The sequence below is a fragment of the Bubalus kerabau genome, chromosome 16, assembly GCF_029407905.1.
Source record: "Bubalus kerabau isolate K-KA32 ecotype Philippines breed swamp buffalo chromosome 16, PCC_UOA_SB_1v2, whole genome shotgun sequence".
NCBI classification, from domain to species: Eukaryota; Metazoa; Chordata; class Mammalia; order Artiodactyla; family Bovidae; genus Bubalus; species Bubalus kerabau.
Window position 1 is genome coordinate 44,590,933 of NC_073639.1, and position 13,529 is coordinate 44,604,461.

The following is a 13,529-nucleotide window of genomic DNA, read 5'->3' on the forward strand; positions in this document are numbered from 1 at the left end:
GTCTTGTTTTTGCTGACTGTATAGAGCTTCTCCATCTTTGGCTGCAAAGAATATAATCAATCTGATTTCGGTGTTGACCATCTGGTGATGTCCATGTGTAGAGTCTTCTTGTGTTGTGGGAAGAGGGTGTATGTTATGATCAGTGCATATTCTTGGCAAAACTCTATTAGTCTTTGCCTTGCTTCATTCCGTATTCCAAGGCCAAATTTGCCTGTTACTCCAGGTGTTTTCTTGACTTCCTACTTTTGCATTCCAGTCCCCTATAATGAAAAGGACATCTTTTTTGGGTGTTAGTTCTAAAAGGTCTTATAGGTCTTCATAGAACCGTTCATCTTCAGCTTCTTCAGCGTTACTGGTTGGGGCATAGACTTGGATTACTGTGATATTGAATGGTTTGCCTTGGAAACGAACAGAGATCATTCTGTCGTTTTTGAGGTTGCATCCAAGTACTGCATTTTGGCCTCTTTTGTTGACCATGATGGCTACTCCATTTCTTCTGAGGGATTCCTGCCCGCAGTAGTAGATATAATGGTCATCTGAGTTAAATGCATCCATTCCAATCCATTTCAGTTCGCTGATTCCTAGAATGTCGACATTCACTCTTGCCATCTCTTGTTTGACCACTTCCAATTTGCCTTGATTCATGGACCTGACATTCCAGGTTCCTATGCAATATTGCTCTTTACAGCATCGGACCTTGCTTCTATCACCAGTCACATCCACAGCTGGGTATTGTTTTTGCTTTGGCTCCATCCCTTCATTCTTTCTGGAATTATTTCTCCACTGATCTCCAGGAGCATATTGGGCACCTACTGACCTTGGGGAGTTGCTCTTTCAGTATCCTATATCATTTTGCCTTTTCATACTGTTCATGGGGTTCTCAAGGCAAGAATACTGAAGTGGTTTGCCATTCCCTTCTCCAGTGGACCGCATTCTGTCAGATCTCTCCACCATGACTCACCCATCTTGGGTTGCCCCACGGGCATGGCTTAGTATAGTTCTTTCTAAGTATAATCAGTTTATATTGTAGTTCAATCCATGGGGAATTAGTTTAATTTATTTGATGCTGTTTCATTTTTTTAGTGAGTTCTCTAAATTTTGTCACTAATTCCGTTTGACTTATTTCTCTACTTTAGTAATTATTATTGGTGCCAATGTTTAAATTGCTTAAGGGAACACAGGAGAGGTTTTTGGAGCTACTTTTTAAAGGATGTATCTTTTAAAAGGTTTTGTTAAGAAAAATGTCCCCCCTTCTGCTAGAAAATTGTTTTTATTCTACAATATACTAAGCTGTAAATAATCACTCTAAAAGTGATTTTTATCTGTGGGTTTTCCTTTTATTTATATCTAAGGTATTATATGTTACGTGATTACAAATACATTTAATGCTGCTTATTCAAATATGCATGACATTTACATATTCTGAAAAAAACTAACTTTCTGACTTGATTTAATTAGCATTAGACCAAATTTAAATGTGGATGTCTTAAAAATGGACAGGCTAGGGAGTGTAAATTATCCAGATACTATAAAACAAAGAAAAAATACAGCTGGTGAAGGAAATTAATAAGAAGCAGGAAGAAACAACTACATCTCATAATTTTTATCACTTGGACTGTAAAGATGGTGTGAAATTCTGACATCCTCTTTGGGAAGTCCCAACCCACCCACGTGTGGACAGCAGAAGCATCCCAACTGGCCATCTTCGAGGTTTTGAGCATAGTTCGATTTTTTGTTTTTTCTAGATGACTGCCACTAGTAGAGCAGCAATTTGTCTTTTAGAAATGAAAACAAATGGATAATGACAGTGATAATGGAGTTTCTTAGCAAGTAAGAATGCTTGCACACCATACTGAAGTCTTGATTTTGGTTTAGATTTTCTGCGGCTACTGTTTCCTGTGCATGCCTTACTTTCTGCTCCTTTGGGTTTAGGTCAGTGGTGCTCAAAGTCTACTGTGCGCCTGAATGACCTGAAGATCTTAAAGAGCAATTGCAGAACCAGTGGCAGAATTTTCTGAGTCAATAGAGCTGAGATACAGACAGAGAATCTGCCTTTTTAACAGCTTCTTGGTTGCTGCTGATGACTTTGGTTCTGAACCACGTTTGGAGACCTTCTGGATTAGGTAAATTTCATGAGTGTTATCTAATTTTGGCATAAGAAGACCAGTAATAGTTTAACACAGTATTTGTTACAAAGACATGTCTTCATAAGGGTGGATCATGATTTTTCCCATGTTTACCAAACTGGACATGTGGATTTTTAAATGTTGACAATGATGAACAAGAAAGATTTTAAAAGAGCATACTCTTATTTTGTCTAATAAAAATTTAAGATATTAATTGCTTTTCAAATCTCACCTGTATTTTTAAAAATAATAATTGATTAAACAAAATGCTGTTTATCTCCACATGCTAAGGTTTAAGGTATTTATATGTGCATGTAGCTAGAAGTTATTTGATCCATGCTCTGAATATTTCTTTTTCATAAAAGTTAGTGATATACACCATTCCCTGCTCATGTCAGAGATCCCTAAGATGACATATTATCAGAACCTTGGGGACAGATTGCTTATACTACCTTGTCTCAACTTGCTTCATACTTCCCTTCACAACTGCAAACCAGAACTTCCCTGGTGTGGTGGGTGGGTGATGGTTTAGTCACTAAGTCATGTCCAACTCTTACTACCCCCTAGGCTGTAGCCCGCTAGGCTTCTCTATCATTTTCCGGGCAAGAATACTGGAGTGGGTTGCCATTTCCTTCTCCGGGGGATCTTCCCAACCCAGAGATCAAACCTGGGTCTTCTGCACTGCAGGCAGATTCTTTATCAACTGAGATACTAGGGAAGCATGTTTGGAGTCCAGTCAAATCTAAACAATTCCTGGGACAGAATTTCAAAGATGTGAATTTCCAGAGTAACTGCCAGCATAGTAGTCAATACTCTGGTGTGCCCAGAGTTACTGTGTGCTCGTTACACGACAAGCATTTCTACCCAGATAATTCACTTAATCCTCACAACAAATTTATTATTCTGGTTTCACAAGAAAGAAAGGGGACTGAGCCTAAAGAAAGGATTCCCCCAAGTAACAACAGAAAGAGACACTTCCAAGTTCTGAGTCTTAGCCTTCTGATGTCTGGTTAAGGAATCTTCCTACAACTTTGCTTCTATTTTAAAAAGAAATCAAAGATGGTAAGGAAAAGTTGTTACTGTTGCAGTTATTTGAAACTATGTACACAACCTATTGATTTTATATGAACAAATTTGGAGTGCTAATTGGGAGAAACTGATTCCAATTCATAATGAAATTGTTTCTTTTTAGGAGATTTCTGTTTTAGCCAATAGCAGACATAAGGAAGCTTTTTACCTTTTAAAAACTCTATACCTTTTGTAAAGCTGATTAAGTTACAGAGACTTTTCTTATTGAAAAGGCACATGTACACAAATACACAACATTTTATAGTCTTCAGGGGATTTATAGATGGCTCAGATGGTAAAAAATCTGCCTACAGTGTGGGAGACCTGGGTTCTATCCCTGGGTCGGGAAGATCTCTTTGGAGAAGGAAATGGCAGTCCACTCCAGTATTCTTGCCTGGAGAGTTTCATGGACAGAGGAACCTGGCAGGCTACAGTCCATGGGTTTGCAAAGAGTTGGACACAACTGAGCGACTAACACACACTGAAGATTTTCTTGATTCTCAAAGAATCCACTGACCTTAAGATACAAACCACCCTTCCGGTTTACTCAGCCCAAGGGTGGGGTAGGGGTGGTAAGCATCTTTTTATAGCTACTTAGAAGTTAAAAACAAGTTCTTGGGTTCTTTCTTTGGAAATAAAGGTGTTAACATCTTTGAAATGAGCAGCTTATAAACTTAATGAAATGAGTTCAATAATAAACTCTAATTTATGAACACTGTGGTGTGTTTGGTTGGAAAGAGCAAAGAATGGAGGACAATAGAAGGATGAAATAGGGGAATTGAGAGAGAGTAAAAGAAGGAAGGGAGGACCAACTCCACGTCCAAGGAGCAGTGGCTGTGCGGGCGCAGGAGGGCCTAGAGGTGCTATCCCACGTTGAAGGTCAGGAAGGGCAGCGGTGAGGAGATACCCCTCGTCCAAAGTTAGTCCTGGTGTGCTGCGATTCATGGGGTCCCGAAGAGTTGGACACGACTGAGCGACTGAACTGAACTGAACTGAAAAGAAGGAAGGGGGGCAGCTGGAGAGGAGAAATAGAAGGGGAAACCTATGGGCCACAGACCTGCAGAAGGTGGAAAAATACTGGAGAGAGAGGATGGAAAAGAGAGGGGAGAGAAGGAACCGTTACAGGGAATTCACCTCCAACCTGATTTTGCTTCCCATCATTCTCAGTCAGTCATGTTGGACTCTTTGCGACCCCATGGACTGTAGCCGGCCAGGCTCCTTTTCTGTCCATAGGATTTTCCAGGCAATAATACTGGAGTCAATTGCCATGTCCTCCTTCAGAGGATCTTCCCAACTTAGGGACTGAGCCCACGTCTTTTACGTCTCCTGCATTGGCAAGTGAATTCTTTACCACTAGGGCCAGCTGGGAAGCCTGTGACAGTCTCTAGGTCTTATTAAGTGTTGTTTCCACAAGAGTCATGCCCATGCTTTTTATCAAAATTAAGTTCTTCTACAGATGAAGAAATAGACCTTTCCTGATTTAGGTTTGACATATACACACTACCATGTGTAAAATAGATAGCTAGTAGGAACCGGCTATAGCAAGGGGAGTTCAGCTGAGTGCTCTGTGATGACCTCGATGGGTGAGATGGGGGAGTGGGGGGGAAGTCCAAGAGGGAAGGGACCCATGTCCCTTATAGCTGATTCATTTCATTGTACAGAATAGGCTAACACAGTATTGTAAAGTGATTACACTCCAATTAAAAAAAAAAGAGAAACAAATAGACCTTAATGTCTTTCCTAGTATTACATTCTATTAAAATTCACCAGGATTTAGAGTAATGAATATTCTGAAAGACCAAATATAGAAATCTGCATAATTTATCTCCCCCCAAAATAAACTGCAGTTACATTTTCAGAAGATAGGGGAAAACTTACCCACCTCCTGAATAAGTATCTCTGAATCAAAAGGACACACACACACACAGACACACACCCTACATACACACATAGTGTCGAAAAATACCACTTCTTCAAATATCACCTGCTATTTTAATAAGATAAGTAAGCACATAAATCATGGTTACTCCTTGAAATCTTTAAATTTTTTAACAGAACTTCCTAAGGTCATGCAAGGGGGCTCTGAGCCACTGCGAGTCAATATTAATGTTTATAGGAAAAGCTAATGTAATACTGACCATGGCAGAACTTGCAAGCTTAGCTCTAGTCTGCCCTCCCTCTGTCTGAGCTCCTTGCACTTGACTTTGAGCTGCTCTTGGCAGGAGGAGGGCTCCATTTCTTCTATTGGGAAAGGACTGGCCCCAATAGGATGATCAAATGATGTGATCTGCAGAAGGGCCAGTGTCCCCAGCTGTCTCAGCCCAGGTCGCAAGCATGGTGACAGAGCTCACCCACAGATGCCTGCAGAGGCATCAAGAAAGCCCAGCAGAGGCAGGAAGATGGTGCAGCTGATCTCAGTTGAGCCCAGCAGGGATTGCAGAGCCCAGCAGGGATTTCTGGGCCATAGAATCTGAGGTAAGACACTGGGCTTGTGACATACCCACAGCTGACTGATGTGCCAGGGAGAATTTATGCAGGGTTATTATCTGCACCATGAAGAAGGCAGAGCGATGGAGAATTGATGCTTTTGAACTGTGTTGTTGGAGAAGACTCTTGAGAGTCTCTTGGACAGCAAGGAGACCAGACCAGTCAATCTTAAATGAAATCAACCTCTGGAAGGACTGATGCTAAAGCTGAAGCTCCAATACTTTGGCCACCTAATGTGAAGAGCTAACTCATTGAAAAAAAACCCAGATGTTAGAAAAAATGGAAGGCAGAAAGAGAAGAGTGTGACTGGATGAGATGGCTGGATTGCATCACCGATTCAATGGACATTTTTGTTGTTGTTCAGTCTCTTAGTCGTGTCTGACTCTTTGAGACCCCATGGACTGCAGCACACCAGGTTTCCCTGTCCTTCACCATCTCCCAGAGCTTGCTCAAACTCATGTCCATTGAGTTGGTGATGCCATCCAACCATCTCATCCTCTGTCATCCTCTTCTCCTGCCTTCAATATTTCCCAGCATCAGGGTCTTTCCAATGAGTCAGTTCTTCGTATCAGGTGGCCAAAGTATTGGAGCTTCAGCTTCAGCATCAGATGAACAATATGAAAAGGCAAAAAGATGTGACAGTGAAAGATGAGCTCCCTAGGTTAGTGGTGGCCAATGTGCTACAGGAGAAGAGTGAAAAAATAACACCAGAAAGAATGAAGAGACAGAGCCAATGACAGAGACAGGTCAATGATGCTGTCCAAACATCTCATCCTCAGTCATCCCCTTCTCCTCCTGCCTTAAATTTTTTCCAGCATTAGGGTCTTTTTCAGTGAGTCAGTTCTTCGCATCAGGTGGCCAAAGTATTGGAGTTTCAGCTTCAGCATCAGTCCTTCCAATGAATATTCAGGACTGATTTCCTTTAGGATCAACTGGTTGGATGGATCTCCTTGCAGTCCAAGGGACTCTCAAGGGTCTTCTCCAACACCACAGTTCAAAAGCATCAATTCTTCACCACTCAGCTTTCTTTATGGTCCAGCTCTCACATCCGCATATGACTACTGGAAAAACCATAGCTTTGACTAGACAGACCTTTGTTGGCAAATTAATGTCTCTGCTTTTTAATATGCTATCTAGGTTGGTCACAGCTTTTTTCCCAAGGAGCAAGCATCTTTTAATTTCATGGCTGCAGTCACCATCTGCAATGATTTTGGAGCCCCCAAAAGTAAAGTCTCTCACTGTTTCCATTGTTTCCCCATCTATTTGCCATGAAGTGATGGGACTGGATGCCATGATTTTAGTTTTCTGAATGTTGAGTTTTAAGCCAACTTTTTCACTCTTCCTCTTTCACCTTCATTAAGAGGCTCTTTAGTCCCTCTTTGCTTTCTGCCATAAGGGTGGTATCATCTGCATATCTGAGGTTATTGATATTTCTCCCAGCAATCCTGATTCTAGCTTGAGCTTCATCCAGCCTGGCATTTCACATGGTATACTCTGCATAGAAGTCAAATAAACAGGGTGACAGTATACAGCCTTGACATACTCCTTTCTCGATTTTGAACCCTTCTGTTGTTCCATGTCCAGTTCTAACTGTTGCTTCTTGACAAGTTTCACAGGAGGCAGGTAAGGTGGTCTGGTATTCCCATCTCCTTAAGTATTTTCCAGTTTGTTGTGATCCACACAGTCAAAGGCTTTAGTGTAGTCAATGAAGCAGAAGTAGCTGTTTTTCTAGAATTATCTTGCTTTTTTTAATGATCCAACAGATGTTGGCAATTTGATCTCTGGTTCCTCTGCCTTTTCCAAATCCAGCTTGAACATCTGGAAGTTCACAGTTCATGCACTATTGAAGAATGGCTTGGAGAATTTTGAGCATTACTTTGCTTGTGTGTGAGATGAATGCAATTACGCAGTAGTTTGAGCATTCTTTGGCATTGCCTTTCTTTGGGATTGGAATGAAAACTGACCTTTTCCAGTCCTGTGGCCACTGCTAAGTTTTCCAAATTTGCTGGCATATTGAGTGCAACACTTTGACAGCATCATCTTTCAGGATTTGAAAACACTCAGCTGGAATTCCATAACCTCCACTAGCTTTGTTCATAGTGATGCTTACTAAGGCCCACTTGACTTTGCATTCCAGGATGTCTGGCTCTAGGTGAGTGATCACACTATCATGGCCATTAAGGTTTTTTTTTTTGTATAGTTGTTCTGTGTATTCTTGTCGCCTCTTCTTAATATCTTCTGCTTCTGTTAGGTCCATACTGTTTCTGTCCTTTATTGTGCCCATCTTTGCATGAAATGTTCCTTTGGTATCTCTAATTTCCTTGAAGAGAGGTCTTGTCTTTCCCATTCAATTGATTTTCTCTATTTCTTTGCATTGATCACTTAGGAAGGCTTTTTTTTTTTTTAATTTCTCCTTGCTATTCTTTGGAAACCTGCATTCAGATGGTTATATCTTTCCTTTTCTCTTTTGCCTTTCACTTTTCTTTTTTTCTGAGCTATTTGTAAGGCTTCCTCAGACAACCAGTTTTCCTTTTTGCATTTCTTTTTCTTGGGGATGGTTTTGATCACTGCTTCCTGTATAATGTTATGAACCTCTGTCCATAGTTCTTTAGGCACTCTGTCCATTATATCTAATCCCTTAAATCCATTTGTCACTTCCACTGTGTAATCATAAGGGATTTGACATGAACTTGGGCAAACTCCAGGAGACAGTGAGGGACAGAGAAGCCTGGCATGGTGCAGTCGATGGGCTGTAAAGAATTGGCCATGACTTGGGGACTGAACAGCAAGTTCAGTTTGTCAGGTGCTCAGTCTGGCAGGTGCTCTGCTCACCATTTTGGATACAGAATCGTATTGAATTCTCTGAACAGCCCACAGACACAGATACTCATATCATTTCCATTTTACAAAATGTTTCACCAGAATTTATGCCTAGGTCTCTGGGAGCCTGATCTTAAAACCTCCATGCGATACTGCTTCCATCCGGATTCTGAGAAACTGCTAGAGTTTAAGGATTTGAATGAAGAATGTCACCTGCCACATCAGCACCAAGGCTTCAGTCCCTGCAGCCCTCACCTGACTTGTACGTTGAGGGGATTCAGGATGGAGAAAAGCAGGATACTGGCTCTAGATAGTTAAGGTGCATATCACAGGAATGATTTCAATGAGCCCAGGCTTCTGCATCTTCCCAAACACAAAAAAGTGCTGAATTCATTAATTTGAGATATCTGGTCTTCTCTAATTAGCAGTAATCTTTTGATGTTCCAACTACCTGGTCTTTGTTGCAAAAACTCCTCTTTATCCCACCCTCTCCCTTACCTCTTCAGAGCAATTTTTCAGAGCTATTGAGAGGCTGTCTCCCAGGCTTAAGTCCTCTGTATGTCCACAAAATAAAACGTAATTCTCAACTTTTAGGTTGTGTGTGTGTGTGTGTGTGTGTGTGTGTGCTTGTTTTCTCAGTTGATAGCTTGATACTTTTAGATTGTTTCTTTCATTACTTGGTCTTTTTAAACTTAACTCAAAGACAAAACTTCCAAAACCCTTTTCCCTGCAAAGCTGTTTGCGGGTGAATTTAGTGCTCCTTCTGCTTCCTGCCACCATTTCAATTGGGGGGCAGGGAATAACTCCTGTCACTCTGTCTGAAATTGCTAGCAGCTTGAGGGTGAAGTGGTTGGCAATGGACAGGACCTATTTTTCTTAGTTTAAAAAATTACGTAGTATTCAGTTACTTTTAACAAGGTGATATATATATATTTAAAGAAGAAAAACATTTGCACAGCCATCCTAAACAAAGGCAACTGCAGCCTAAGCTCAGATATAGACAGTGTGCTCACTTCTGAGTTACTGCCACCACCTAGAGACAGTTCTCCAGACCAAGAAGTTTAATTCCTTCAAGGCAATGCCTTAAAAAGTCTGTAATAGGGACTTTCCTGGTAGCTCAGTGGTGAAGAATTTGCCTGCTGGTACAGTAGATGTGGGTTCAATTCCTGGCCCAGGAAGATCCCCACATGACGTGGAGCAACTTATACCATGGCTAACAACTACTGAGGAGAAGGCACTGGCGACCCACTCCAGTACTCTTGCCTGGAAAATCCCATGGGTGGAGGAGCCTGGTGGGCTGCAGTTCTCGGGGTCGCTAAGAGTCGGACACGACTGAGCAACTTCCCTTTCACTTTTCACATTCATGCATTGGAGAAAGAAATGGCAGCCCACTCCAGTGTTCTTGCCTGGAGAATCCCAGGGACGGGGGAGCCTGGTAGGCTGCTGTTTATGGGGTCACACAGAGTCGGACACGACTGATGTGACTTAGCAGCAGCAGCAGCAGCACAACTACTGAGTCTGCGCTCTAGGGCCCAGGAGCAGCAGCTACTCAGCCCACTTGCCCTAGGGCTCATGCTCCACAGCAAGAGAAGCCACCACAATGAGAAGCCCTCGCACCATGACTAGAGAGGAGCCCCTGCTCTCTGCAACTAGAGAAAAGCTTCCACAGCAACAAAGGCCCAGCACAGCCAAAAATAAATAAAATTAATATTAAAAGGTCTGTAATGCTTCAGGGAGTGATAACAGTGAGGTATCAGCTGTTTATGCAGCACAAAATTGTGCATGAATGTCTTGATCCTCTAAAAATAGTACCTTATTTTTCCATGAGTGAGAAATTTCATTATTTTACACTATTAACCAAGGCCCATTTCCTCTCTGCCCCCAGATCCAGCCAATTTAAGTTCTTTTTATAAATTTGTGTTTTTAAGACCTTTAGGAATTTGAACAAAAAACCTATTTGAAAGCCAAATTTTAACTGTCTTAGAAGCCCTACTTTTGGCTTTATAAGGCCATAAATAGGGTTGTTAGTTAAGAGAGAGGTAAGCTGGACTTACTGATTTTGTCTGTTTTAGGAGGCCTCATTTTCCCTTCATAATTGTACCAAGTAAATGATAACAAGCAACTGACGAATAGCATCTGCTGCATACCTGTGCTTTTCTGATTCAATCTGCTCAAGTTCCCTTGTGTGTGTGTTTACAATCACTCAGTTGTGTCCAACTCTTTACAACCCCATGGACTGTAGCCTGCCAGGCTACTCTTGTCCATGGAGTTTTTCAAATTCTATTAGTGTGGGTACAATTCTCAACACAAGGAAATTGAGGCTAAGAGAGGTTAAGAAATGCCTTCAAAGTTAATAACTTGCTATTTTTGCACCAGTTTTCAACCACTCAACCTTGTCTCCAGAGCCCATCCTCACAATTACACTGTTCTGTCTCTAAGACATTAACTGAGCAGGTCTATGGCTTAAATTTAACCATGTGCCACAATCATTTCTTTCTTGAAATATTGGCTGTGATACTAACACATAGAAGAGAATGCATTAAAAAATATATTGGAGTATAGTTGATTTACAATGTTGTGTTAGTTTTTGGTGTATGGCAAAGTGATTCAGTTACACACATATAAATTATTATACTGGATGAATAGATATATATATATATATAGTCTTTAACAGATTCCTTTACATTATAGTTTATTACAAGATAAAGAATATATTCCCTGTGCTACAGAGTAGGTCTGTGTTGTTTACTTATAAAAAGTGTGTATGTGTTAGTGTCTAACTCCTTATTGCTCTCTCCCTAATCTCCTTGAAAGTGAAAAGTGAAAGTGAAGTCGCTCAGTCCTGTCCGACTGTTTGCAACCCCGTGGACTGTAGCCCACCAGGCTCCTCCGTCCATGGGATTCTCCAGGCAAGAGTACTGGAGTGGGTTGCCATTTGCTTCTCCAGGGGATCTTTCCAACCCAGGGATTGAACCCAGGTCTCCTGCATTGCAGGTAGACGCCTTAACCTCTGAGCCACCAGGGAAGCCCCCTAATATCCTTATGCATTCAGTAATCATAAGTTTGTTTTCTATGTCTACCAGTCTGCTTCTGTTTGGTAAATAAGGTCATTTGGGTCATATTTTAGATTTCACATAAAAGTGATATCATATGGTATTAGTCTTTCTCTGTCTGGCTTGCCTCGTTTGGTACGGTCATTTCTAGGTCCAGGTCCAATGCTGCAAATGGCATTCTTTCACTCTTTTTTATAGCTGAGTGGTATTCTGTTGTGTGTATATTATATTATATATGTATAATACCACATCTTCTTTATAAGAATAAATATTTTAAACTAATAAAATAAATGTAAGATTTCCTTAAGTGACATGTATTTTTGATTCTCAACTTCATTTCTCTTTTCTCATTTCTATTTCAAGAGTCTCAGCAGCTGGATACTGGCCCTTCTGCCCTTGGGTCCTGCCAGGACTTGACCCTGGTCCTTCTGCCCGCCCAGCTGTGACCCAGGAGACTGCTCACCACAGTTGTCCTCGTCCACGTGGTTTTCGCAGTCGTCCACGCCGTTGCATTGCAGCTGCTGAGGTAAGCACTTGGTGGTGTTGCCGCAGGGGAAGTAGCCCAGGTCGCAGGGCACATTCTGCACTGAGCCGGGAGCGACTGTGATGTGGAAGGGGAGAGAGGTTTACACAAGGCCCTGCACGGAGTGACTCCCCACAGTGTGCAAACCTACTTCTTGTCATCCTGGCAGGTCCCACCTTCCTTATGCTGCCTCACCTTGAGCATTAGCCTGATGCCAGTGCTTTTCCAAGAACCTCCACACCTAAACAAAGTTCTTTTCCACATCTTCAGAAAATGCCAGGATTCCCCGCTCCTTGCCTTTTCTCATGTTTCCCACCTGCAATGTCCTCGTCATTCCTCTTTTCTATGAAAGGTCTGCCCATACTTTATAGTTGAGCTCAATTCTGCTGTTCTCTTTCAAACATTTTTCACCCAATCATTTTTAAAATAAGGACATTCTTACTGTTGACTGAGGATCATGGCTGGTTTGGCACTGGGGTGGAAGAGAACAGGCCAGGCAGTAGGAACTGCCGTAGCGGGTTCCTGAGGGCAGGCCCTGTGCCCTGTAGCATGTAGCATCCAATAAAATGCTTCCTGCCCTTTTCATATGGGCTTCTTTCTCTTATAAATTTCATTTAAGGTTCCTCTACGTCTATTCATGATTTAACTCATTTCTTTTTTGTGCTAAATAATATTCCATGGTCTGAATGAAATATATTGATAGATTCTATTGATTCACCTAACAGAAGGACATCTTGCAAGCTTTGGCAGTTTTTAATAAAGCTCCTATTCACATCTATGTGTAGGCTTTTGTGTGAAGGGACATAAGTTAATTTTGCCATTTAAAACTCCAGATTTATATGAGCTCAAAGATTATTATAGAATCCAAGATAATTCTGTTGCTTATTATCCTTCTGAAGTTTGTACATCCTTGAGACTTTCTAGAATAATAGTCAGTTATAAAGAAAAACACAGAATGGATTGAACAGTCAATGAAGGACTTTCTTGCATTCTTAACTGTTGATTGAGGATTGTGGCTGGTTTGTACTGGGGAGGAAGAGAACAGGCCAGGTTGTAGGAACTGCTGGAACTCACTCATATGTGGGAGTGGGGGGGTGTGATGCCTATTTAATGTTAAAAATCAAGTTGTTATTTTGATATTAAATTGTATGAACTATTTATATATTTTGGATATTAACTCTTTACTGGTTATATCATTTGCAAATATTTTCTACCATTCGGCAGGTTGTCTTTTCAATTTTTAAAAATTAAAAAAAAATTTTTGGCCATGCTGTATGGCATGTGGGATTTTATTTCCCCAGTCGAGGATTGAACCCATGCCCCCTGCAGGGGAAGTGTGGTGTCCTAACCACTGGACTTCTAGGGAAGTCCCTTTTTGTCATTTCATTTTGTTAATGGTTTCCCTTGCTGTGTAAAAGCTTTTAAGTTTCATTAGGTCCCATTTGTTTATTT

The 13,529-nt window shown here is 41.3% G+C and overlaps 1 protein-coding gene across 1 annotated transcript in view; it reads right to left on the reverse strand.

Moving 5' to 3' along the window:
* The window catches only part of RXFP1 (relaxin family peptide receptor 1), a 94,166-nt gene extending 81,727 nt beyond the window's left edge, over positions 1-12,439 (reverse strand). The window contains exons 1-2 of the mRNA XM_055550866.1: positions 12,394-12,439; positions 12,018-12,155 (exon numbers count right to left, since the gene is read on the reverse strand). Coding sequence (XP_055406841.1) covers positions 12,018-12,155; positions 12,394-12,439 — 184 coding nt within the window. The remainder of the gene's footprint in view (positions 1-12,017; positions 12,156-12,393) is intronic.
* Positions 12,440-13,529: the final 1,090 nt, after the last annotated feature.